Source organism: Trachypithecus francoisi, unplaced genomic scaffold (assembly GCF_009764315.1).
Source record: "Trachypithecus francoisi isolate TF-2019V2 unplaced genomic scaffold, Tfra_2.0 Lachesis_group8, whole genome shotgun sequence".
NCBI classification, from domain to species: domain Eukaryota; kingdom Metazoa; phylum Chordata; class Mammalia; order Primates; family Cercopithecidae; genus Trachypithecus; species Trachypithecus francoisi.
The window spans coordinates 37,920,382-37,948,056 of record NW_022681473.1 but is presented as its reverse complement, the minus strand read 5'-3'; the positions used below and the strand labels follow the sequence as shown (position 1 = coordinate 37,948,056).

Here is a 27,675-nt window from a genome sequence, read left to right as displayed (position 1 = left end):
AGACTTGAAACCAACCCAAATGTCCATCAATGATAGACTGGATTAAGAAAATATGGCATATATACACCATGGAATATGTGCCACAATAACAAAGACTTGGAACCAACCCAAATGTCCATCAGTGACAGACTGGATTAAGAAAATGTGGCACATGTACACCATACACTATGCAGCCATAAAAAGGATGAGTTCATGTCCTCTGTAGGGATACGGATGCAGCTGGAAACCATCATTCTCAGCAAACTATCACAAGAACAGAAAACCAAACACCACATGTTCTCACTCATAGGTGGGAATTGAACAATGAGAACACTTGGACACAGGAAGGGGAACATCACACACCAGGGCCTGTTGTGGGGTGGGGGGACAGGGGAGGGATAGCATTAGGAGATACATCTAATGTAAATGATGAGTTAATGGGTGCAGCACACCAACATGACACATGTATACATATGTAACAAACCTGCACGTTGTGCTCATGTAACCTAGAACTTAAAGTATAATAAAAAATAAATAAATAAAAAAGAAGAAAAATAAGTATAAAATAAGAAAATTTGTTTTACAGGTGTTATTTAATTTGTCAAAGAAATCCCATTGATAAAAATTCATCCTGTATGGCTAGGAGCATCTACATTTTTCTTTTCTTCAGAGAAACAGAGTAGCTTATCATCTAACTAAATTGCCATGGTGCTTCAACTGAGCTCAATTCTAACAAGTCAAGTTGGTTAAATTACAAAAACAAATTTCAACAAATCATGTTAATATACAAGCTATAATTTTCAGAAAGCATTTGCTTTTAAATACTGATGATCTGTGATTTTTTTTTATTTTTTAAAATTTTCATCACATTTGTCCCAGTAGACCTTTAAATAATCTAGCAAAAGTTAAAGTGGGAACTTATTTTCCCATTTTGCCCTGCTTTTGTTTTGATTACCTTTCACATTTATCATAAATTTAAGAAAGGGATTGTGAAGAGAAGGAATGACCCACCAAGTTTCTATAGAGATACCTAAGTAACATGAGCAACACCCAAGTCTTTCCAGTTCTTCCACATTCTCCCATGTGCCTTGGGCACCCTCCAATCAGACACTATCCTGACATCACCTCTCTTGGAACACCTTTCTCAGGATATCCATTTGGCAAAATGGGTTGGAGATAATGTTCTCAGGTTCCCCCAGTGATTGGAAATGTGCTTCTCCCTAAAAATAAAAGATGGAAAGCTCAAAACAGCAGTCTGAAATGTAATTGATGTTTCTTGGCACAGATGTCTATAGGAGTGGTCAGTCACTTCAATAGTTGGTGTGACATGGACACAACACCATCTTTAAGCAGAGGAACAATGTTCCTCATGGTAGAAAACGAATCCCTGGACTGAGTATTCATTAAGTATTAGTGTTTCACATTTCAAGTTATATCAAAATACTTTCAGCCAAAAAATTTTCAAACACATGAATGAATATATTTTTTAATGCATTGAGTTTAATATATATAAGCACACAAAGAACTTCATAAAAATAAATAAGAATAATTTTTAAATGGTCTTATTCCTACAAGAACTTAAGATAAATCATCTGTATGCTGGTATTTCCTAGCCTCTTTCTACTTCTGTTTTTTGGGTAATTACAGTAGTTTTTTTTCTTTGGCTTGAAATGAGGAGAGACAGGGAGACCTGGAGTACTGGCTGGAGGGGCCCCCCAGATGGGGGGCACCCCCAAAAAAACCCTCCATTGGGAAGAAACAGGCAGGACCCCAGGGAGGTTGGCAGACAAAGGAATGGCTTTTCAGGGGGAAGAAGAACAAAAGGGACATTCCTCCCTGGCCAAAGTTGGTTGAAAAAGGATAAGCTGTCTGAGAGAAAGGCTGGGGAGGTGGAAATTTCTATTCCAAGGGTGTGATTCTTCCTTGGCCAAGACTCCCAACCCATTAAACAGTACAAATTCTTCCTGCACCCCTGAGTATGGCCAGGAATAATAAAACAAACTAACTCTTCTACTCACATCTGAAAATGGAGACAGGGCTCCCTCATCTCCCCAAGGGCAGGCTGAGAAATAAAGAAAGAAAGGTCGTTCTCAAGCCAGACCCCGATTGTCTTGTCTTGGGGAAAAAAAGTGGGGAGGTGAGAGAGATGCCCTAACCACCCTAAAAGGTTAGGTCAGGCTCCTCCCAGTGGCCTTCAAACAATAAATAAATAAACCGCCCCTACCATTGATGTAGGAGCCGTGCAAGGGCGACCACTGGGGGACTGACAGAAAACAGAGAAGTTGTGGAGGCTGTGTGTTTTCTGTGGAGGAGATAATGAGAATTACTCTTGAGAGTAATTCTTCCCAAGGATCCCCATCCCACCACAATCACAGCATGAGTCTTTCAGTTGAACTATGTTTCTCCTTGAGATGGCTGGCTGGAGAGAGCATGGATGGAATGACCCAGAAAGGGTGGTGGTGGTGGTGGTAGTCATGGCTTCTGGGGCCCTGGGGAGAACACCACGGGGGTCGAGAGGCCATCCACGCTGATGGAAGGGATGTGCACCTGGGCGCTGCCACTGGACGGAAACTGGAAGGAGAGCTTGGCCGGGCTACGGGGCGCAATGGGACTCAGGGTGCTCCAGAAGTGAATGCTGGGAGGCAGCGAGCTGGGTGTCAGCAGCACCGGGGTCAATGTATGCGTAGGAAGTAGGGACGGAGTTAGCGCCCGCTCAGGCGCCTGGAGGCCGGAGCCAGTTCCCGATCCTGGGGTCCGTTCGGGTCCTGGCCCACCTAGCAGGCTCGGGCTGAGTGGAAGCTTTAGGTCCCGGGGCTTCCGGCCCTTCTGCGGCTGGGAGATCTCAGGGCTGGAAGCCGCGTGGCCTCCCGCTTGCCTTGCGGTGTCCATAACGACCGCCGGCAGCCGGGCTGGCACGCCCTCCTGTGGAGAGACTTCTGGCTCGGCCTTGGTAGTTTCCGGCACAAACCCTCTCTCCCTGGCAACTTCCAACTCTTCCTTGGGCCCTTCCACTTTCACTTCCGGGGGCAAAACCTGGCCCAAACCTGGCTCCACATTCAGCTCTTCCGATTTCAGGTTTGGGGCCTCGGGCGGCGTCAGGATGACCTGCAGAAGCAAGCTGGCCTCCTCAGCCTCCAGGCAGGCCTCCAAGGCGCTTGGACTGGTGCTCCTGCTCCCCGAGGGGGGCGCTGCTGCTCCTGCAGGAGCTGCGTTGGGGAGCACCACAGCAGGCCAAGGATGAGGGGGTGGCTGTGGCTGCAGAGACTGGATGGTGAAGGTGGAATAGAGGCCCGAGCCCACGTACTCGTTCCGGCGGCTACGTGCCAAACCACTCGGGCCTGCCATTCCTGCATCCTTGGGTGTGCCTGGCTTTCCAGAGGCAGTGTCCCCTGGGGCGGCATGTACAGCAGCAAGGGCCACATTTGGCATGGCCGAGGTAACAGACACCTCTGGCTGGGGCGGGCAGTCCCCAGTGGAGCACCCTGCGACCTCAGGATAGGACACAAACTTATAGACGAACTTCTGGCCGCTCACTTTGTGGATGATGTTCTTGTCATAGTAGTACCGCAAGGCCCGGCTGAGCTTCTCGTAATTCATCTTGGTCTTGTTCTTGCGTAGCCCCCACAGCCGGGCCACCTCCTCTGCATCCACCAGCTTGAATTCACCACCATCCCGTGAAGTCCAGGAGATGATGTCGCCATTGCCTTGCTCTCTGAGCAGCTGCAGCAGAAACTGCCACAGCGTCACAGATGGGTCCATCACTGGGGGCATGCTCACGCCATCTCAGGGGTACCTGTGTGTGGCGTGGCGGTGGCGTTGGCAATGTTGGCAGCTCCGGGGGGCGGGGGCTCCATAGGTGGCCCCACCGCCCCCCAGGCCTGGGTTCCGAGGAGGCGGTGGCGGTGGTGGTGGCGGTGGCGGCGGCGGCAGCACCTAGAAGCCCCATACTATTTTCTATAATGGCTAAAATAATTTACATTCCCATTAACGGTGTACAAGGGTTTTCTTTTCTCCATATTCTCACCAAGACGTATCTTTTGTCTTTTTGACAACAGTCATTGTAACAGGTGTAAGATGGTATCTCATGAGGTGGTTTTGGTTTGCATTTACCTAATGATAATTGATAGCATTTTTATATACTTGCTGGCCATTTATATGTCTTCTTTAGATAAATATCTATTCCTTTTCTTTGCCTATTTTTAAAATTTTTCTTTTACTGTTTTAGAGGTAGAGCCTTTCTGTGTTGGCCAGGTTGGCCTCAAACTCCTGAGTTCAAGCAGTCCTCCTACCTCAACCCCTCAAATAGCTGGGATTACAGGCATGTACCACTGCACCCAGCTGCCCGTTTTTTAATTGAGTAGTTTGTTTTCTTGCTATCGAATTGTTTGAATTTCTCATATATTTTGGAGATTAACCCTCTATCAGATGTATGGGCTCTGCTGTGGCTTACAGAAGAGTCAGCATGGCTCCATTTGAAAGTGACTTTAGCATATTGAATGATATAGGATGATTGCTTAACTTTCTTGATTAAAATAAGTAAAAACATAGATGGCCCAGAGATGTATGCTTTACAAATATTTTCTCTCATTTTTTAGGCTGTCTCCTTACTCTCTTTCTTATTTCCTTTGCTGTGTAGGGATTTCATTCAATAGCATCTTATTTGTTTATTTTTGCTTTTGTTGCCTGTTCATTTGGGTTCCTATCCAAAAAAATCCATGCCCAGACAAATGTCATGGAGTTTTCCCATATGTTTTCTCCTAGTAGTTTTAAAGTTTTGTATTTTATGTTTAAGTCTGTAATCCATTTTGAGTTGATTTTTATGTATGATGTGAGATGAGGTTCCAATTTTATACTTCTTCATCTGGATATTTAGTAACACTCCACTATTTGTTGAAGAGACTGTCTTTTCCCCATTTAGTGTTCTTGGGATCATTGTGACAGATTAATTGACCTTAAATGCACAAATTTGTTTCTAGGCTGATTATTACTTTCTATTGATTTATATGTATTTTTTATTCCAATACCATGCTGTTTTGACTATTATAGTTTTGTAGGCTATTTTGGGATCTGATAATGTGATAGTTCCAACTCTGTTTTTCCTTCTCAAGACTGCTTTGGCCACTCCGATTTTTTGTGGTTCCATACATATTTTATAGTGCTTTTTAAAATTTATTTGATAAATGTCATTGGAGTTTTGATAGTAATTGCACTGAATCTGTAGATGACTTTGGTAGTATGTTTTACTGATATTAATAATTCAAATCCAAGAACACAGAGTATTGTTCCACTTACCTGTGTCTCATTTAATTTTTTTTTGTCATTGTCTTATAGTTTTCAGTGTATAGATCTTTTACTCCTTGGTTAAATGTAATCCTAAGTATTTTTAGTGATCCTGGAAATTGAATTGTTTTATTGATACCTTTTTCAGAATGTTAGTTGTTATTATACATAAACGCTACGAATATTTGTATGTTGATTTTGTATTCTGCAACTTTACTAAATTTATTATTTCTAAAAAATTTTTCTGTAGTCTTTAGGGTTTTCTGTGTATAAGATCATGTCATCAGAAAACAAGGACAATTTTACTTCTACCTTTCAGATTTGGATGCCTTTCATTTCTTCTTCTTGCCTAATTGTTCTGGCTAGAACTTCCACAGTACTATAATATTAGAAGTGGTTAGAGTGGGCATTCTTGTCTTGTTCCCAAACTTAGAGGAAAAGTTTTCAACTTTTCATCAGTGAGTATGATGTTAGCTGTGGGCTTGGCACATATGGCATTTATTATGTTGAGATACATTCCCTCTATACATCGTTGTTGATAATTATTATCATAAAAGGATGTTGAATTTTATCAAATACTGCTTCTGCATCTATTGAAATGACCACCTAATTTTTATCCTGAATTCTGCTAATTGTTGTGTCATATTTACTGATTTGTGTGTGTCAAACCATCTTTGCATCCCAGAGATAAATCTCACTTGATTATACTATATGTTCCTTTTAATGTGTATTGAATTCTTTTTGCTAGTATTTTGTTAAAGATTTTGCATCTATGTTCACCAGGAATATTGGTCTGTACTATTGTATTCTTTCAGTGTTCTAGTCTGCCTTTGGTTTGAGGGTATTGCTGGCCTCATAAAATGAGTTTGGAAGTATTACCTCTCTGTCAATTTTTGGGGAAAGTTTAAGTAGAATTTATGTTAATTCTTCTTTAATGTTTAGTGGAATTCACTGGTGAAGCCATCAGGTCCTGGAGTTTCCATGGTTGGAAGGTTTATGATTACTGACTTAATCTTCATACTTATTGTTCTGTTCAGATTTTCTATTAATGACTCGGTCCTGGTAGGTTGTACATTTCTAGGAATGAATTCATTTCTCCTAGATTATTCAATTATTGGCATATAACTGTTCATAGTAGTCTCTTACAAGCTTTTGTATTTCTGTGGCATCATCTGTAATGTCTCCTCTTTCATTTCTGATTTTGAGTCTTCTCTCTTTGTTTCTTAGGTTAGCTAATGGTTTGTCAATTCTACCTTTCAAAAAAGTTTTAGTTTAATTTTTTCTTGTCTCTATTTCATTTATTTCTCCTCTAATCTTTTTTATTTCCCTCCTTCTGATAACTTAGGGATTAGTGTGTTCTTCTTTTATCTAACTCCTTGAAGTGTAAAGCTAGATTGCTTATTTAAGATTTTTTTTATATTTTATGAACGCATTTATCACTATTAACTTCCCTCTTCAAACTACTTTTACTGCATCTCAAAAGTTTGTTATGATGTGTGCTATTTTTGTTTGTCTCAAAATATTTTTAATTTCTCTTTTGATTTTTTCCTTGACCCATTGTTGTTCAGGAGTTTGTTGTTTAATTTTCACATGTTTGTGAAAACTGAAAATTCACAAGAGTTTTTCAGTTTTTCCCCTGGTATTGATTTGATGACAAAGTCATTATCTTTCATAAAATGATATTTCATATAATAGCAAAGAGAATAATAAAACTTTTTGTGAGAACATAAACTGCAGGCAATTTAAAGTATATATTTGGAACATAGTTTACGTGTATCCTCCCATATATGTTTTTACTCCTACAGTTCTCATTTCTTCTAGACTAAATTTTTATGACAGCTCCATACAATGTATCTGATTTTAGCCCTTTAACCTGGTTTCAATATACCATACACACTGTCATCACCTTCATTGTCAAATCTGCTACCTGAAAAAAATATATAAAAATTCCCATTCATAATAGAATGAAACCCAAACTCCTTATCTTGCTATGCCTGGTGCTTCATGATCTGGTGTCAACATGCCTTTTAATCTCTCTCAACCACCATTTCCCCTTATAGCCTTTTGTTCCAGCCAAACAACATGTTTTCTACTGCTCAAACACTGTACTTTCATATCGTTGTTTTTGGCTCAGCCTGCACCCTAAATGTGGAATGACCTTTCACAAATCTTTCTTAAATTCAACTTATCTGTACCCAGATGAGCTAGCAAATAAAGGTTTAACTAAGTAAGGAATTTAGTTTTTATCATGTAAAAAAGAGGTCCAGACATGACCATCTATTGCTGGTAAAGCGCTTTCACAGAATCTTGGGGAACTCTGACTTCTTTCAGATTTTATACTTACGCTTCTTGCCTCATGGTTGCAAAATTACTGCTTCACCTCCAATACTACATTCACATTCCAGAGAGGAAGTGGAAAAAAAAAATAGGGAAAACAGCATATGACAGCAAGTCTTATCACCTTTTTAAAAATTTCCCTACACAGCAACTTCCAAATATATTTCATTGGGCATAATTATATCATAACTAATCTTAGCTATAAAGAAAGCTGACAAAATATTTACTAGTCAGAAAATGTTGTACTAGTGAGGAAGGAAAATAAGGTGAAACCAATATACATTCAGCAATGTTGGCCTTATTATTTGTTTATTTTCGTAATTATCTTTTCCTGGTTGTCTGAAACTTCAAAGTCATCTTTGTACCTTCTAGTGCAGCACGCACTAAGAAGATGCTTATTATATATTTGAGTAAGTTTAACTTTATAAATGACAAGGGAAAGAGAACCATTTTCTGCATTTAAGCATGATTATATTCCATTGTAATGAAAGCATAAACTTAGATAACTTGATCAAGAATAAGTAAACTACTGCCTGGGGGCAAAATGTGGCCTACATTGTTTTTGTGCACACCATGAACCAAGAATAGCTGATACTTTTTTTTTTTTTTTTTTTTTTTTGAGACGGAGTCTTGCTCTGTCCCCCGGGCTGGAGTGCAGTGGCCGGATCTCAGCTCACTGCAAGCTCCACCTCCCGGGTTTACGCCATTCTCCTGCCTCAGCCTCCGGAGTAGCTGGGACTACAGGCGCCCGCCACCTCACCCGGCTAGTTTTTTGTATTTTTAGTAGAGACGGGGTTTCACCGTGTTAGCCAGGATGGTCTCGATCTCCTGACCTCGTGATCCACCTGTCTCAGCCTCCCAAAGTGCTGGGATTACAGGCTTGAGTCACCGCGCCCTGCCTGATACATTCTTACAGTGTTTTAAAAAATAAAAACAGGAATATGCAGTAGACTGTATATAAACTGCAAAGCCTAAAAGATGTGGCATCTGGCATTTTACAGAACATATTTGCCATCCTTTGATATAGGTTAGCATGTACTACATTTCTTTTTTTTAGTGTTAAGGATTTAATTGTATTATTCCAGGGTCATTGAAGCCATCTTTGTCTTTTGAAACAATGTATGTGAGAAAACTTGCCAGCCAACCCTTTCTCTTGTCAGGAAACTCAAATGTCCTATACCCATTCCACAGAGAAACTGATGTTAGGACTTCTATAATGATCCTCACTCAGACTTATGAGCTAAATTTTCAGGTTTGAAAGTACAACATAATTTTTGATGATTTTTAAGTAATAATGTTCTCCTATGACTATGAAAATTTTAAGAAAAAAATTATGGTTCTGAAGCAGAAATAAGCATGAAAGTCAATTGTATTTCACCCATGCAATTATTGAATAACTCTATATGTGAGGCTAAAGGGAGAAAGCAATCTTTTTCCTATTGACTCTGCTCCACACCTTGACTAAATTATCCAAGCCAATGATTTGAGGAAGCATATGTGAAACCACCTAGAAGTATTTTACTTTCATGTTGTGTAAAGTATATTTTAAGTTATCTTAACGTTGCATAAAGTCTTCCTGTAATCTCAAGGAGAGGGAGCAATTTTATCTCACTTATCACTAAATCTCCCAGTGCCTATTGCAGTGCCTGGGAGGGAATTATAAGCTCTGTGTGTTTGTGCATGCACACGTGTGCAAGCATTCCTACCTCCCCTTCATCTCAAGGCAATGAAGGCTTGTTTCCATTGTCACATGTCACCTTCTGTTAATGATGAGCAAATCATTACATAGAAGAAGTTTAGGAGTTCTACTTCTCGCATATAAATTCTACTTTTCCTATGTAAGTTCTACTTCATTCATGTAAGTTTAGAGTACTGGAAAATAATATGTGAAAAATGTAGAACATTGGCATGGTTTCTGAAGGTCAAATATACAGTCACTAATGGAATCAGGATTAACACAGGTGCTCAAGCATAATGCCATGGTGCCTCTGTTTCACTAAATTTCCTCTCCTATAAATAGTCCATGTCCTTAAATTTGCTGGATTTTTTAATAAAAAGTAAGTCATGTAATCCCAAGTAATATGAAGGTATACACAAGTACTCCAAAAAGGTTCAGAATAAAGTAACTAAAGTAACAAGGCACACTCTACTGATATGTATTAAAACAAAAAATCTCAAGAAACCAAACGAGTTTCTTGCAGAACCTAAGGACTTCTGTATTTCATTAAGAAAATGTGTTGTAAAGGTAAAAAAGCAAATGATAGAACAGAAACAGCACAATATTCTGAATTATAGTGGCCTTTAAGTAAATAATAAGCATTAATATTCTCTTCATAAAAACAAGTTTACTAATTTAGTATCATAAAAACATTTTTTTCAAAAGCCATGTCCAAGGGGACACCAGTTAAAATAGGGCAGGGATGATTGTTACACTTTCAATTTGTGGAACATTTTTCTTCCTTAAACATTCCAGAGCTTTTATGCAAACATAATTATTAAAGTTCATATGTCATTGGTTCTGAACTTATTATCTGAATTTTCTGTGAGAAAAACAAGGAATTCTTTTCATTTGGATCCTGACTCAGCACTTATGTCTCATTTACTTTTAGTGACTGTGTTTCTGCTTACAGCATGTGAAATAGTCTCACCAGAACAAAGGTCCCAGCGTCAATAAGTCAAATCCCAGACTCTGACATCTGAGTGAATAGCAGAGGCCAGAGTCCACTTGAAGTGTTCACATTCTCAGAGGCCAAGTTTAGATCTTATCTGCCTGAGAATCCTTTTAACACTGATTTGTCACAGCAGGTAGCTGACAGAACTTAATCCTGAAGACCGGAAACATGGCTTGTACCATCCAAAAGGCAGAAGTATTTGACGGGACTCGTTTGATGCAGATCCTCTGGCATGATGAGGAAGAGTCTCTCTACCCAGCTGTATGGTTGAGAGACAACTGCCCGTGCTCTGATTGCTACCTGGATTCTGCAAAAGCACGGAAACTTCTAGTCGAAGCTCTTGATGTGAACATTGGAATTAAAGGCTTGACATTTGACAGAAAAAAGGTAATTATCTCTAAATTATGTCTCCCTTCTTTCTCACATTCAATAATGGAGCTAGTCAGCAATAATTTAGATAACTCTTTTTTATTTGGTCACACATATATAACCACATATGGACCTAGGTTTGTATAGTACTTGGTGCAAATTAAGTATACTCAGTAAATGGAAACTTCACCTATTATTATTACTATTATCATTACTACCACTATTTTTAATACAATTTGCAGTGTTACTTGTCACTCTTTCAATGAGTGGCAGCCTTGAAAACACAAATTGTCTACAATAAGAGCAATGCTTCTAAGCCTCAGTTTATTCATTTGCAAAAAGGAATACTAAAAGAACTTGCTCATAGAAATGTGAGGCATCACTGGGATAATATGGATAAAAATGTTTAACAGTGCCTGGCATACAGTTAGCACTAAAAAAAAAAAAAAAAAAAAAAGACATTAACTGATGTCTTTTAATCAAATTAGTATGTAGAGATACAAGGCTTGTTCTTGGATTCCCAAAAGCACAGCTCTCAAAACTGCAAACCAGAGGCAGCCACCATTCCATGTTTCTCTCTTCCAAATTTACTAGAATTCTTATTACGTTCCCGTCCACATCCGGACTTGAGGACTTTACTCCCAGATTTCACTGCTTGCTAGCTAGATAGAAATGTTGTTTACTCTTACATTTCTCACCTGAAAAAAATGAGAACAATAGTAGTATCTTCTCCCTAGAGTTTTAAAGATTAAATGTGTTATGTCTATAGTACTTGTTATAAACACTCAAAATAGTGTTATTTTTATTATTGCTGTCGTCCTCCTTATCATCACTACTATTACTTTTTTTTTTTCTTTTTTGAGATGGAATCTTGTTCTGTTGCCCAGGCCAGAATGCAGTGGGGCGATCTCGGCTCACTGCAACCTCTGCCTCCCGGGTTCAACAATTCTCCTGGCTTAGCCTCCCAAGTAGCCGGGATTACAGGCACGGGTCACCATGCCCGGCTAATTTTTGTATTTTTAGTGGAGACGGGGTTTCACCATGTTGGCCAGGCTGGTCTCAAACTCCTTACCTTGTGATCTGCCCACCTCACCCTCCCAAAGTGGTGGGATTATAGGCGTGAGCCACCACACCCAGCTGCATCATTACTATTTCTAATACTCTTGGCAGGAATCTTAATTGATAACTAGCTTCAGTTATCACAGAAAGTTTGGGGATCCCAGGTTTAGAGGATGTGGGTCAAGAACTGTAGATCTATCCATGCTCTATTTCTTGAGTGCTATTTAAGGGCTTCAGACCTCAGATGTATTGTTTTGGCTTCCTTGTTTTCCAAAAGCTTATGCTTAATCTCTATCTTAAAAATCAAGCTGGTCAGGCATGGTGGCTCACGCCTGTAATCCCAGCACTTTGGGAGGCCGAGGCGGGTAGATCACGAGGTCAGGAGATGGAGACCGTCTTAGCCAACATGGTGAAACCCTTTACTAAAATACAAAAAATTAGCCAGGCATGGTTTTGCTTGTCTGTAATCCCAGCTACTTGGGAGGCTGAGGCAGGGGAATCGCTTGAACCTGGGAGGCAGATGTTGCAGTGAGCTGAGATTGCATCAGTGCACTCCAGCCTGGCAATGGAGCAAGACTCCTTCTAAAAAAAAACAAAAAAACAAATTAAGCAAAGCATAATTGGATTCCCTGATTATCTTAAACAGGATTCAAAAACAGAGCAATAGTGGAGAACAGAAATAAAATCCATATACGTGAAATTTGCTTTTTGTGTTATAAGGTGTACATCACATGGCCCGATGAGCATTACAGTGAGTTCCAGGCTGATTGGCTGAAGAAAAGATGCTTTTCCAAGCAGGCCAGAGCAAAGCTCCAAAGAGAATTGTTTTTTCCAGGTAACTTTGCCAAAGTCTTCAATGTCTTTTTAAACCCTTACAGTAAAGGATTTTTATTAAGAAATTTGCTCACAGAAAATTCAAACTTTTGTGCTTTGATTAAAATATGTGATGTGTAAATTATGTGACATGTTTAAAGTTTTACCAACAAAGATCATTTGGGTAGAGATGAAAAAGAGTATAGAGTAATTCTAGACATTCTATAGAGAAAGGAACAAAATAAGCGCAGCAAACTTGTGTCTTTGTCATCTAAAGCAAAACCTGGCACAGCACACCTCAGACACTCCGTAAGTGCTCACTACAAAGAAGCAGGATGAACTAGAGGCACACTGGCCCTTTATAAAAATTTTGTCTAAGACCAGAACAACACAAATCAACAAAGCAAGAATTCTTAACCTGGTCTTCACAGATGGAATTATGGGATTTACGAACCCATGAAATGGTATGCATAGCACTGCATATGCCTGTGAATGTGGGACAATTTGTCTGTGTGTATGCATGTGCAGACACGTGCACGCAAAGCCACATTTGTCTAGGAAGAATTTATATAGGTTTTAAGGGGATCCGTGAACAGAACAATGTTCAGAAAAACTTCAAGTGTGGATTCAGTGGATAAAGAGGGCTCTATTGCTGAGCAAAGAAGCAAAATAAATACTTAAAACAGGTGGAAATATTTTTTTAAATATAAATTTTAGGAGACACACAGTAATAGAACTCAAGCAGAGGAACTGGTAAGGGGCGAGGGGTGTTTACAATTCATTCCCTGACTATTTTGAAGATTTATTACATGAAACTGTGTGAATCAAAGATAAACTGAAAAACAGTTCTTGCAAGATCTAGTCATTTAAAAGTGCGTAGCACTCCCCTCTCTCTTTTTTTTTTTTTTTGAGGCGGAGTCTCGCTCTATCACCGGGACTGGAGTGCAGTGGCCGGATCTCAGCTCACTGCAAGCTCCGCCTCCCAGGTTCCCGCCATTCTCCTGCCTCAGCCTACAGAGTAGCTGGGACTACAGGCGCCCGCCACCTCGCCCGGCTAGACTTTTTTTTTTTTTTTTTTTTTTTTTTTTTTTAGTAGAGACGGGGTTTCACCGTGTTAGCCAGGATGGTCTCGATCTCCTGACCTCGTGATCCGCCCGTCTCGGCCTCCCAAAGTGCTGGGATTACAGGCTTGAGCCACCGCGCCCGGCCTCCCCTCTCTCTCTTGCTCCTGCTTTCCTCATGTGACCTGCCTGCTCTGCCTTCACCTTCCATCACGATTGTAAGTTCCTGAAGCCTCTCCAGTAGTTGAGCAGATGTCAGTGCCATGCTTCCTGTATAGCATGGAAAACCATGAGCCAATTTAATTTCTTTTCTTTACAAATTACCCAGTCTCAGGTGTTTCCTTATAGTGATGCAAGAACGAACTAATACAGAAAATTGGTCCTGAGAAGTGGGGCATTGCTATAAAGATAATTAAAATTTAGAAGCAGCTTTGGAACTGGGTAACAGGCAAATGTTGGAAGGGTTTGGAGAGCTCAGAAGAAGACGAGGTAAGTTTGGAACTTTGTAGAGACAGGTTAGATGGTTGTGACCAAAATACCAATGGTGATATGGACAGTGAATGCTTGGCTGATGAGGTATCAGATGGAAATGAGGATCTTGTTGGGAACTGAAGCAAAGGTCACATATGTTATGCCTTAGCAAAAGAACCTGGCTGGATTGTGTCCATACCCTAGGGATATGTAGAGGTTTGAAATAGAGAGTGATGACCTAGGGTATTTGACAAAATAAATTTCTAAGCAGCAAAGTAAGTGTTTAAGAAGTAACATGACTGCTTCTGACAGCCTGTGATCAGATATGGGAGCAAACAAATAAGTTGGAACTTTCATATTTAAAAGGAAAGCAGAGTGTAAAAGTTTGAAAATTTTGTAACCTATTCATGTCTAGGCAGAGAAAGAAAAAGCTTTTTCAGGAGAGGAAGTCAAGCAGGCTGTGGATCAACCACTTATTAGAGATATTTGTGTAACTAAGAAGCCAAGTGCTAATAGCCAAGACAACAAGAAACAGGCTTCGAAGGCATTTCATAGACCTGCACAGCAGCCTCTCCCATCACAGACCCAGAGGCCTAGGAAGGAAGAATGGTTTCCTGGTCCAAGGGCTCCACTGCCCTGTGTGTAGCCTTGGGACGCAGCTCCCACATACCAGCTGCTCCAGCTCCAGCCTCGGCTCCAAGGGGCCCAGGTACAGCTTGGGCCATAGTTCCAGAGGGCATAAGCTACTGTAAACCTTGGTGGCTTCCATGTGGCTTTAAGCCTGTGGCTGCACAGAGTGCAAGAGTGAATGAGGCTTGATGTTCTCTGCCTAGATTTCAGATGATGTATTATGTTGGTGCAAAAGTAATTGCGGTTTTTGCCATTAAAAGTAATAGCAAATATAAGAAAGCCTGGGTGCCCAAGCAGAAGCCTGCTGCAGGGGCAGAGCCCTCTCAAAGAACCTCCACTAGGGCAGTGCAGAGGGAAAATGGGTTGGAGGCCCCACTTAGAGCACCCACTGGGGCACTGCCTAATGGTGCTGTGGGATGAAGGCCACCATCCTGCAGACCCCATAATGGTAGATCCACCGTCAGCATGCATACTCAGCATGGAAAAGCCACAGGCACTCAACCACCTGTGACAGCAACCTCTGGAGCCGAACTTTGCAAAGCCACAGAGGCAGAGCTGCCCAAGGCATTGGGAACCCACGCCTTGTACCGTTGTGTCCCGGAGGCAAGACATGGAGTCAAAGGAGATGATTTTGGAGCCTTGAGATTTAATGACTGCCCTGCTGGGCTTTGGACTTGCATGGGGCCTGTACTCCCCTTTCTTTTGGCTGATTTCTCCCTTTTGTAATGAGAATGATTACCCAATACCTATAACTCCATTATATCTTGGAAGTACATAAATTGTCTTTAATTTTACAGGCTTATAGGTGGCAGAGACTTGCCTTGTCTTAGATGAAACTTTGGACTTTGGACTTTTGAGTTAATGCTAGAATGAGTTAAGACTTTCAGAGAATATTGGGAAGGCACGATTGTATTTTGCAATGTGAGAAGTACATGAGATTTAGGGGGCCAGGGGCAAAATGATATGGTTTGCATGTTCCACGCAAATCTCATATTGAACTGTAATCTCCAATGTTGGAGGTGGGGCCTGGTGGGTGGTAATTGGATCACAAGAGTTGATTTCTCATAAATGGTTTAGCACCATCCGGTTGGTACTATCCTCACAATAGCAAATGAGTTCTTTGAAGATCTGGTTGTTTTAAGGTGTGTAGCAACACCTCCCTCTATGTTTCTCCTGCTTTTGCCATGTGACCTGCCTGCTCCCCCTTTCAGCTTCCATCATGATTTTAAGTCTCCTGAAGCCTCCCCAAAAGTCAAGCAGATGTCAGCACCATGCTTCCTATAAAGCCTGTAGAACAGTGAGCCAACTAAACCTCTTTTCTTTATGAATTACTCCGTCTCAGGTTTTTATTTATAGCAATGCAAGAACAGACTAACATACCAGCCTTGCTGAGTTTTGTAATACCTTTCCTGGAAATTCTTAGCCACATACCAAGAGAGAGATTTTACCTTCTCCTTTCAAATCTGAAATTCTTAAACATGTGTGGTAACTCTCTGTGGCTTTAAATGAGACTTATGACACTTTACTATGTATGAAGATGTTGCTAATCTATTTGAACCAAATAGCTTCACCATTTCTTCTGGTTATCAATAATAGGGTATGATATTGTCCCCTTCCTCTTTAAGCATAGACCAGCTGTGTCAAGAATTTGGTTGCTCCATTTCCTTAGTCTCACCATTTTGATGACTGACAAGGTTTTGTTCTAATGCTTTCTCTCTAAACTGCCAGTTCATTTTTCCCTTTATCTAGCTCGTTAAATCGAGATGGATATTCAGGGAAAGATGTTTTTATTGCCTTCCTCCAATGAGTGCACTGCTAGATTCTTCAAGGAGTCTCCAATTACATAATTGAGTACCAATTGTCTGGGTCACATCACAGTATCAAAAATATATTTTTTTATTTATTTTAGATTTCTTCTGGTACTCAAAATATTTTTCCTTAACTCCGTTCTAATTTTGTAATCCTATTGGATTTTACTTTCATTTCCTTCAAGTTCTTCTTTTGATTTTTTCAGGATATGCATGCCAACTTTTTATTATTACAGCTTAAGCTTTTAAGCATTGTGAAAGGATATGGACATCCTACTCCATTAATATTTCTTGATGAGTACAGTTTTATAGCTTACATTTTTCAGTACTATCGGGCAGTAGCAAAATGGAAATGATACTACACTCAATTAAGTAGTGGAAAAAACTGGTCACAATGACAGGCTGCAATCATGAATAATATAAGAACTGGCTGCTATTTAGACACTGGAAAATATTTTAATAGTTTAAAACAAGATCAGATTTGTAAAATATATTCTCAAGCTGTGCAGTTGCTGGGTAAAAAAAGAAATTAATGAGCCATTTTTGGAATATTGGTTCTATGGCTTTTTGCCTGTAGAATTTGATACCTTATTTCATTGCCATTGCAGATTTTCAAACATTTATATCCAGAGCATGCAAACAAACTCAGTTACATTTGTGAAAGGATTTTGTTTTTTAGTCCCAGTGGTAATGTTTTCTCTTCTGCAAGCACAACCCTCGGAGTGAGGGTTACAGGGCTTTTAAAATCTGGAATCAAGATGCAGACAGTTTTTCCTTGATCTTCCCCTGGCACTTGCTATTGAACTGAAAAATGACAAGACAAATGATCATCATCCAAAAAACCTTTTGTCATGGGAAGGAAGGAAGCTGAAAGGAAGACATGGATAGTGATCACTCCCTCATAAATTTCTATTCAGTTGTGCGTATATTGGGTATCTATTTTGTGCCAGGACCTCTGTAAGGAAATATCAAGATTTTTTAAAAAGACATAGATTCTCTCCTTGAGGACTTATCAAGTCTGAAAGGGAACAATAGCTATGAGAAAATAAGTATAAGACATTACTTGAAGTACATTAAAACCACACATAGAAAGTTAATGATGACACATAGGAAGGAACTTGAAGGGATGAAAGAATGATCCTCAGAAATGAGGTAATACTTGAGCTGCATTTTGGAGAATCAATCAGTTTGTCAGCCTAAGATAGATAGAAAGGAAAGAAATTCTCAGCAAAGAAAAAGGCAGGTAGAAAATCATCAAAGGGTAAAATGGTAGGATAGGTTTAGAAAACTGCAATTAGTTTAATATTGGTGAAGTTAAAATTGTTAGGCAACAGAGAAGAAGGAAGGGGCCAAGCCATGAAGTGACTTATATGCCCTGCTTGGTCCTAAACCCGTAGGCAATTAAGAGTTTTCCCAATAAGGCCTCAGATACACCATACCATTAGCTTCTCCAGACTGATGTTCTTCTTTTAAAGCCAGAGAAAGGAGTTTAAGATCTGTATAAGTTTAAGAAGATGATTGCTTTCATTTTTTCATCTGTATTTTACATTTTTCGAGTTACGTATTTCTGGTTTTAGTCAAATGAATATAATTTCTCAAATGCCTACAAGTTTGTACATGTCTCCTACGCTTTTTTTTTTTTTTTTTTGAGACAGAGTCTTCATCTCTCATCAAGCCAGAGTGCTGCAATGGCACGATCTCAGGTCACTGCAACCCCTGCTCCCGGGTTCAAGTGATTCTCCTGCCTCAGCCTCCCAAGTAGCTACAGGTGCTGCAGGGACTACAGGCATGTGCCACCACGCTCAGCTAATTTTTGTATTTTTAGTAGAGACGGGGTTTCACCATGTTGGCCAGGATGGTCTTGATCTCTTGACCTCGTGATCTGCCCACCTTGGCCTCCCAAACTGCTGGGATTGCAGGCATGAGCCACCGTGCCCGGTGGGCTTCCTTTTTTCTGCTTGCATTCTCCCCTCCTCCACAGTGCACCTACCTGGCTCTTGGCGTATCTTTACCCCACAAAAGAGAGTGAAGTAATCAGATCTGTGTTGTAGAAGGCCTCTGAGTTTGGATGGACCAGCATAGGGAGTGACTGGGGTCAGGGTAACCATAGCACGACCTAGAAATAGTCCTGTAAAAGACAATGAAATTTTGAGAGGCAGGGAGGATGGAGGAGAGTGTAGAATCTGTATTCAAATGGAACATACATGACCTGCAGGACAGAAAGTTGCTGGCCATATTCTCCAGTCTCTATCAACTGAAATCCGAACACTTCAAGCCTAGCAGGTATATGTTTCCAAACATATGGGTGAAAATGAAAGACTTTAAATTATACTAGAGACAAGATTTTTAGGTACTAATTATAATTTAGCTCTCGTGTGACATAATTGACATAATTATACGCCCATTTTTGTCACTAACTTTCAGATGCAACATTCCCAACATATAACTGGCAGGACCAAAATGGAGAAAAAAAAAATCACTATATAGTTTGATATATATATGAACCTAAATATTTGTTCTTTTTATTAATCCTCAATATCAGAATGATAAATGCTTGCTTTATCTCTTTGAATTGGTACTGAAGTATTTTTGTATTAATCTCTGACTTTAATAATATTTCTTACAGAAAATTGAGATTTAAAAAGCTATAACTTGAAGAAAATATTTTATTTCCGTGGAGACAGGCTGCTCAGTTTTCTCAGTAATCCAGGGATGGAGTACGTTGCACAGCCAAAAAAAAAAGAAGAATATTGCCCCACAATTCTTTATGCTTCTCTCATGGCAGTCTTTACCACCTACTTAATCAGATTACAGCCCTTCGGTCTAAAGCTCTAACGCACTTCTTTGTTTCAAAGGAAACATTCCACAAGAGGAAGTGAAAACTCACAAGTAACTGTTGGGACCCTCTAAAATCTATTCATCTTGTACATGGCAAGACAAAGTAGAGAGTTCTTCCTTTTTTGCAGAGAGCCATATATTTACTTGAAGATGGAGATTTTATGATGGTGCAAAAAACAGATTTGGTTTGGTGCGGAGGCCATTTTTACAAAGCCTTGTCATAAAGCAAAAATTGTGTGTTTTTCTTAATTTAAGTAATGTGCAAAATAAATATGCCACACCCATGTGACATTTTGCCCCCATTCTAAGCCTTGCTACATCCGTTCTTGAATCCTCAGAGATGGGAGCCTGCGATACAAATCAGAGATGCGGTGAGTGTAGTTGTTTCATTACTTCTTGGTAATTATAAAAAGAACTAGCAAGATTTGGTGAGTTGTTGTTTTTTTTCAAGCTGCGTTAGGATGTCCCAACAGTATCAGGGCTGCCAGGTCAGAATGGCTTCCAAACAGCCCTGTCAAAACAGCTGCCTTAGAGCAATTAAGCCCCCACCACATCATCTTCCGAAATGCATTCTATTCCCAAGAGAGACTAATTAAGTTTCCTTCCCTAAGGTCACCCAAATTCATAACTCATATACACAGGTGGGAGAAGAGCTCACAGGATATATATGTTTAAGAAGCATGTCTTTGTTCTGTTTTGCCTGTCATATGCAAAATGGACCTATTGACTTGCAGAGAAATATCTCTAGGGTTTTTGTGAAATGAATATAGCTATCTCAAATGCATGTGACTTTATTGTAACTGCCTGAGGGATTCTTCCTGCCTGCTGCTCAAAGAAAGACTATGGTATTACAGTAAAAAAAAGTAGTTTAATAGACATGAGGCCAGCCATGCCATGGGGGAGATGGAATTAGTACTCAAATCAATCTATCCAATGCTCATAGGTTAGGAGTTTTTCAAAGGCATTTTGGGGAAAGGAGTGCCAGTGGCTAGGCTTGCTGCTGATTGGTTGGGGCAGAGATGAAATTTTAGGGGGTCAAAGCTGTCCTCCTGTGGGCTAGATTGTTTCTGGGTGGGGCCACAGGGGCAGGATTGGAGGGTCCAGGTAGAGCCATGGGGTCCAGTGGAGCCATAGGTGTCAGACATGAAAAAAAAAAAAAAAAACTGAAAAAAAATCTCAAAGGCCAATATAAAATAGTGGTGTTACCTGCAGGAATGGCTGACAATCTGTTTCTGTGCCTTAGCAGAATCAGGCTCCTCTCTTTCCCCTAACCTGATGGTCTTTCATTGGTTTTGCAAAGGCCATTGAGTTTTTGGGGAAGGCCTATTCCTTTTTTTTTTTTTTTTTTTTTTGAGACGGAGTCTGGCTCTGTCTCCCAGGCTGGAGTGCAGTGGCCGGATCTCAGCTCACTGCAAGCTCCGCCTCCCGGGCTTACACCATTCTCCTGCCTCAGCCTCCAGAGCAGCTGGGACTATAGGCGCCCGCCACCTCGCCCGGCTAGTTTTTTGTATTTTTAGTAGAGACGGGGTTTCACCGTTTTAGCCAGGATGGCCTCGATCTCCTGACCTCGTGATCCACCCGTCTCGGCCTCCCAAAGTGCTGGGATTACAGGCTTGAGCCACCGCGCCCGGCCGGGGAAGGCCTATTCCAATTTAAAACCATAAATTAAATATCTCTCAAAGACAGCTTAGCCTAAGCCCAGGAATGATTAGGGGAAAGGCAAGGTGGGGGAGGTGGGTTAGATCAGTTCTCTTTCATTGCCATAATTTTCTCACTGGTACAATTTTTGCAAAGGGACCTATTGACTTTCAGAGAAATATCTTTGGGGTTTTGATTAAGTGAATACAGTTATCTCAAATGCATGTCAATTTATGAATGTGTACCTTGCTTCATTTTTCCTCTCTGCATATTGATGTCTTTCAATGTGTCCTATTCTTTCCTGAATTATATAATAATAGATTATTCTCAATTTCTGCACTGCGCTTGGTAAAATCAGGCATAACATCTAAAGAGTCTAATGTACCTATGCAAGATGAGGCTGCCCTTGTTCTGACTGTAAATCCACCAGGAGAGACTCAGAACCTGGGAAGCACACCGCAGTGCCCTATGCTTTTCATAGGTGCCACTAATCTGCAGGTTGCTCCCACAAAATCTGCCTAGTTTGGGTTTCATATGTCAACTCCAGATAAACTTATCTTCCTCATCCCTTTTCTAAACTCCACCCGTACTTCCAATACGCTCAATAAATTCGGTATTGATGGAACGTACCTCAAAATAATAAGAGCTATTTACGACAAACCCACAGCTAATATCATACTGAATGGGCAAAAACTGGAAAAATTCCCTTTGAAAACTGGCACAAGACAGGGATGCCCTCTCTCACCACTCCTATTCAACATAGTGTTGGAAGTTCTGGCTAGGGCAATCAGGCAAGAGAAAGAAATCAAGGGTATCCAGTTAGGAAAAGAAGAAGTCAAATTGTCCCTGTTTGCAGATGACATGATTGTATATTTAGAAAAACCCATCGTCTCAGCCCAAAATCTCCTTAAGCTGATAAGCAACTTCAGCAAAGTCTCAGGATACAAAATCAATGTGCAAAAATCACAAGCATTCTTATACACCAGTAACAGAGAAGCAGAGAGCCAAGTCAGGAATGAACTTCCATTCACAATTGCTTCAAAGAGAATAAAATACCTAGGAATCCAGCTTACAAGGGATGTAAAGGACCTCTTCAAGGAGAACTACAAACCACTGCTCAGTGAAATCAAAGAGGACACAAACAAATGGAAGAACATACCATGCTCATGGATAGGAAGAATCAATATCGTGAAAATGGCCATACTGCCCAAGGTTATTTATAGATTCAATGCCATCCCCATCAAGCTACCAATGACTTTCTTCACAGAATTGGAAAAAACTGCTTTAAAGTTCATATGGAACCAAAAAAGAGCCCGCATTGCCAAGACAATCCTAGGTCAAAAGGACAAAGCTGGAGGCGTCACGCTACCTGACTTCAAACTATACTACAAGGCTACAGTAACCAAAACAGCATGGTACTGGTACCACAACAGAGAAATAGACCAGTGGAACAGAACAGAGTCCTCAGAAATAATACCACACATCTACAGCCATCTGATCTTTGACAAACCTGACAAAAACAAGAAATGGGGAAAGGATTCCCTATTTAATAAATGGTGCTGGGAAAATTGGCTAGCCACAAGTAGAAAGCTGAAACTGGATCCTTTCCTTACCCCTTATACGAAAATTAATTCAAGATGGATTAGAGACTTAAATGTTAGACCTAATACCATAAAAACCCTAGAAGAAAATCTAGGTAGTACCATTCAGGACATAGGCATGGGCAAGGACTTCATGTCTAAAACACCAAAAGCAACGGCAGCAAAAGCCAAAATTGACAAATGGGATCTCATTAAACTAAAGAGCTTTTGCACAGCAAAAGAAACTACCATCAGAGTGAACAGGCAACCTACAGAATGGGAGAAAATTTTTGCAACCTACTCATCTGACAAAGGGCTAATATCCAGAATCTACAAAGAACTCAAACAAATATACAAGAAAAAACAAACAACCCCATCAAAAAGTGGGGAAAGGATATGAACAGACATTTCTCAAAAGAAGACATCCATACAGCCAACAGACACATGAAAAAATGCTCGTCATCACTCGCCATCAGAGAAATGCAAATCAAAACCACAATGAGATACCATCTCACACCAGTTAGAATGGCAATCATTAAGAAGTCAGGAAACAATAGATGTTGGAGAGGATGTGGAGAAATAGGAACACTTTTACACTGTTGGTGGGATTGTAAACTAGTTCAACCATTATGGAAAACAGTATGGCGATTCCTCAAGGATCTAGAACTAGATGTACCATATGACCCAGCCATCCCACTACTGGGTATATACCCAAAGGATTATAATTACTCTACTACAAAGACACATGCACACGTATGTTTATTGCGGCACTATTCACAATAGCAAAGACTTGGAATCAACCCAAATGTCCATCTGTGACAGACTGGATTAAGAAAATGTGGCACGTATACACCATGGAATACTATGCAGCCATCAAAAAGGATGAGTTTGCGTCCTTTGTAGGGACATGGATGCAGCTGGAAACCATCATTCTTAGCAAACTATCACAAGCACAGAAAACCAAACACCGCATGTTCTCACTCATAGGTGGGAACTGAACAATGAGATCACTTGGACTCGGGAAGGGGAACATCACACACTGGGGCCTATCATGGGGAGGGGGGAGGAGGGAGGGATTGCATTGGGGAGTTATACATGATATAACGTTATGCACATGTACCCTAGAACTTAAAGTATAATAAAAAATAAAAAAATAAAAAAATAAAAATAAAATTAAAAAAATAAATAAATAAAAAAAAAAAAAAGAAAACACATACCACATGTTCAGATATAAATGTTAAAAATAAGTTTATTTTACTAGATGTATTAAATAAATTTTTTAAAGCCTGTATACTACTACATGTATTACTTTTTTAAATGCTTGAGTAAGAGGTATATTAATTATATTCTTCTTCAAAAATTCTTTTCTCATTACTTAACAACTTCATAAAACAATGTTAGTGCTAGACAGGACCTTGAAAAGCTGGTATTTTAAAATATTTTAAAAGCCATAATAAAGTTTGAGGGTATTTTTGAGAACCTAAAGTAAATATATTTCCAGAAAGAATTATTACAGTCCATTCCCTTTGTATACCTTTTTAGTATAGTTGCCACATTGAGAATTAAGGAAAATATTCTAACTTTTTTGCTCTTGGAAAAATAATTTTTTTATAGTTATACTAAAGTAAATGTATTACTTTTTAAACACAGAAAACAAAATAGAATGGGTTTTCCTTAGTGAATGATGAGCTTCCATTTCTTACAAGCTAGGTTTTTTTGTGTTTTTGTATGTGTGGTTTTTTGGTTTTTGTTTTGTTTTGTTTTGTTTTGTTTTTTTGTAGCCCAGGAATAAGTTTTATAACATTGGCAGTTGGGCTACAAGTTTAGAATTTATACATTTAGAAAATTCCAAAGTGTTGCAATTTCCAAAAGTAAAGTTGGAATACTTTCTACACTGGCTTCACATTTACCAAATGTACATATAAGTGATAAATTTAGCCTGCCAATTTTGTTAGTGCCTATATATCAGCAGATTCACCAGACAGTAAAAAAGAGGACAATTGATTCGAAAACCATTACCTCTCATTTCTGGTTCCACTTTGCTTCGAGATGGCAGAACATAGAACTACACAGCGTTAGGTTTGGAGTTGCAGTTATCTTCAGCACACTTAAAATTTCTTTTGCGTTTAAATAATCTTTATTTACAAAATACTAAGAACTATAATTCCATTAAACTTCAATTTGAGAAAAGTGTAATCACTTAAGTAACAGCAGTTACTTAAAGTGAAAATGAGATCAGTCTAAATTACTTTTGAATAGAGCAAAAATATTGTCAGGTTTCTTGCTGTGGTTCTGGATGTTCAGTAGCAGGCTCCTTTGAAGGTGGAATCAACCCTGAAGGGAACTCGCTTCTACCTTCAGAATGTGAGGGTGGGGTAAAAATCCAGGTCTTGGGTGAAGGTAAGGAGGAAAACCCCTTGGTGGATAGATGTTTCTCATTGCAAATGGAGCATGTGGTGGACCTGGCAGATCCGTTGGTGGATAGTAACCTCAAGAAGCTCCAAACATGGTTCCTGGAGGAGGTGGGGGGAAAGGAGGTCCTCTTCTCATGAACGGGCCCCTTGTATTCACTGGAAACAATGGACCTCTGATTGGAGCTGGAGGTGGAGGAACAAAGCCGGTGCCAGTTGCTTCATTTTCAGCAGGGAGAGATGAATCAGGCATATTTAAATCACCAAGATCATCTTTGGCATCATTTCTACTGGATTCCATTTCTGAAGGCATTGACCCATCCATTTTATCCAAAGAAGGCATATTACAACTTCTGAGTTCTGCTGGCCCAGACAGTCTATCAGAATTAGAATAAAATCTGTCTTCCCTTTGTGGAGGAAGACCTGAATCAGGATATGATTGTCCTGGTGGAGGAAACATCATCCTTCGTTCCTGATCCCACGGAGATGACAGGGACCCAGTATCAGAAGGAGCCCTGTGAGGATCAGTTAACTTATCACAGCTTGGTTCTCCTCTTTCATTAGTAATCTGATGGTCCAGAGGATTCCCTGGGCCTCTTGGGCCTCTTCCTCCTCTCCCCGGAAGCACAGGTGAGAGTCTGAGTGGACCCTCCAACAAAGTTTGAGGAGAGAGAAAAGCTCTCGTTTCAGATGAAGGCCGACCCAATGGTGAGGGACCATACGGGGAATGCTCTCTGTCAAATGCTGTATTTGAAACATCAGGTGCAGAAGGATCTTTTTCTAAAAGTGCAAATTTAAACCCTGTTTCAGTTAATTTTTGTCTATTAGCATTTTCTTTCCTTAAATCATTGAGGTTTCTTTCAGCAGTCCAAGCTGCCAACCAATTATCATGTCCTTTTCTCTCATAGGAAATAACCTGCCTTTGATAAAAATTAATAGTTCTCTCCAATTCTTCTTCACGATCTTTGGCTAGCTTTCTGTAGGTCTCCAGCCCTTCAGTGATATGGCTGATCTTTTTTTCCACTTTAGAAAGTTTCTCTTCTTCCTGTAACTGGTAATTTTCCTCTAGTGTCAATTTCCTGTGGAGTTTCATTTCATTCTCTTGATATAATTCAGTCATTATTTTAAGTTTCCGTTGAAGTTTCTGATTCTCACTTTCAAAATACATGTTTTCTGACTGCAAAGATACTTGTTGAGTCTGACGATTTTTAACATACTCTGTAAGCTCCTCCTTTGTTTTGGCAGCTTCAGATAACTGAGTAATAATGTGGTTTCTTTCTCCTTCTAAGGTTTTTAAAGAAACATTTAACTTAGCAGCATGAATCAGTTTCTTCAAAGCTCCTTTTGGAGGATCATCTAAGTAAGCACCATTTTCTGGTTCACTGTTCACTTCTAATTCCAAGTTATCATCATCCGTTATGTCCTCTCCAAGCACAGCAGCCCGATCTTTCATCTTCAGCAAGCATCCAGTCAGAGTCTTGATGTGATTTTCTTTATCATTTAGAACTTGTTCTGTGTGTACTTTGGAGTCTTCAAATGTTATTTTCTGTTTGTTAAGTTCACTCACTTGTTCCTTCCATACTTCAGCTTCTTGCAAAAGCTGCTTCTGGCTTTCCTGAAGTTGAGAATTTTCACTCAAAGCTTCTTTTATCGCTATCTCCCGTTGTTCTTCATTCATTTGAAAAATCTTGAAAATGATTTTGGCTTCAGCTATTTGTGATTTGAGGGATTTTGACTCATCTTGTACAGACTGTATCGTTTTTGAAATATCCGCCATCAATTCATCTTGTTGAGAATGTTTAGATTTCTCTTCTTTGAACTCTTTTTCTAGACAGAGGATTTCATCCTCAAGTTCAGAATTGAACCTGTTCACCTTTTCACGGGTTGCCTCCAAACCTCGTGCTTCTGCTGCCGCCTTCTCAAAGCTGACATCCTCTAAAGATGACTCTACTTCATAGTCTTCGTATTCTTTTTGAATAAGGCTAAATTTTTCAAGTAGTTTACATTTTTCTTCAATTAGTCCAGAAAGCGTTGCAGCAAGTTTTTTTTCTCTTCCCACATAAAGCCAACTCCTAACCGATCTAAAACTTCTCCACAGAAAAAGGAGAACAGCAAAAAATCCAACAACAGCTGCACATACCACCAATTCCCATGGAAAACCGTAAGGATTCGAATCTGGTCTCCTACTTTCAGGTAGTGCTGCCACAACCCTGCATAGCTCCTCCAGGACCAATCCCAAATAGGGCTGAGGGGTAGCGCTGGGCTCCTCCATAGCGCCAAACTGCTCTGGGATCACCGCAGTAACACCGGCCACAACAAACGGTGGAGAACACGCAGCCTTGGGTCTAGAATCCGAATCCGCAGGTGGCAACCTACCGGAGTGGACCACTGCGGAGCCGCCTGCGGGGGCCGCTGGGGAACGCAGGCACCCCATAGGCCTCACAGACCCATGCTGAGACCCCCCATTCCCCCCCCCGCCCCGCCCCGGTCACCTTGTTACACTTTACATCCTGAGGCAGCTCAGGTCCGAGCCAGACCCGCCTTAGTTCTGGCAATTTTCACATCGCATATTTTGAAGCTCTGTTGTTTGGTGAATACACTTTTAAAACTGCTGTCTTCTTCATGGATTAAACCTTTGACCATTACATAATCTCTCTGTTTCTGGTAATTTTCTTTGCTTTATCTGCTATACATATAAGCACTCTTGCTTTCCTTGCGTTAATGTTTGT

General features: G+C 40.1%; 2 protein-coding genes and 1 pseudogene across 4 annotated transcripts in view; 1 reads left to right on the top strand and 2 right to left on the bottom strand.

Moving 5' to 3' along the window:
- Positions 1 to 27,675, top strand: part of BBOX1 (gamma-butyrobetaine hydroxylase 1) — a 102,117-nt gene that overhangs the window by 8,986 nt on the left and 65,456 nt on the right. For 2 of the 3 annotated variants that reach the window (XM_033205483.1, XM_033205482.1), the window contains exons 2-3: positions 10,402 to 10,655; positions 12,417 to 12,531. In XM_033205483.1, the coding sequence (XP_033061374.1) occupies positions 10,437 to 10,655; positions 12,417 to 12,531 (334 nt within the window). In that variant the 5' untranslated portion in view covers positions 10,402 to 10,436. Of the gene's footprint in view, positions 1 to 10,398; positions 10,656 to 12,416; positions 12,532 to 27,675 lie in introns of all 3 variants that reach the window. The other variant, XM_033205481.1, reaches the window with a different exon arrangement.
- Positions 1,979 to 3,915, bottom strand: LOC117080423 (ETS domain-containing protein Elk-1-like). The gene has a single exon (XM_033205480.1). It carries the CDS (start codon positions 3,748 to 3,750, stop codon positions 2,452 to 2,454), a length of 1,299 nt encoding a protein of 432 aa, XP_033061371.1. The 5' UTR covers positions 3,751 to 3,915; the 3' UTR covers positions 1,979 to 2,451.
- Positions 24,706 to 27,260, bottom strand: LOC117080422 (annotated as a pseudogene).

What these genes read in the sequence shown, in the direction of transcription:
- LOC117080423 (XM_033205480.1), bottom strand. Translation starts at nt 3,750, where the DNA reads ATGCCCCCAGTGATGGACCCATCTGTGACGCTGTGGCAGTTTCTGCTG.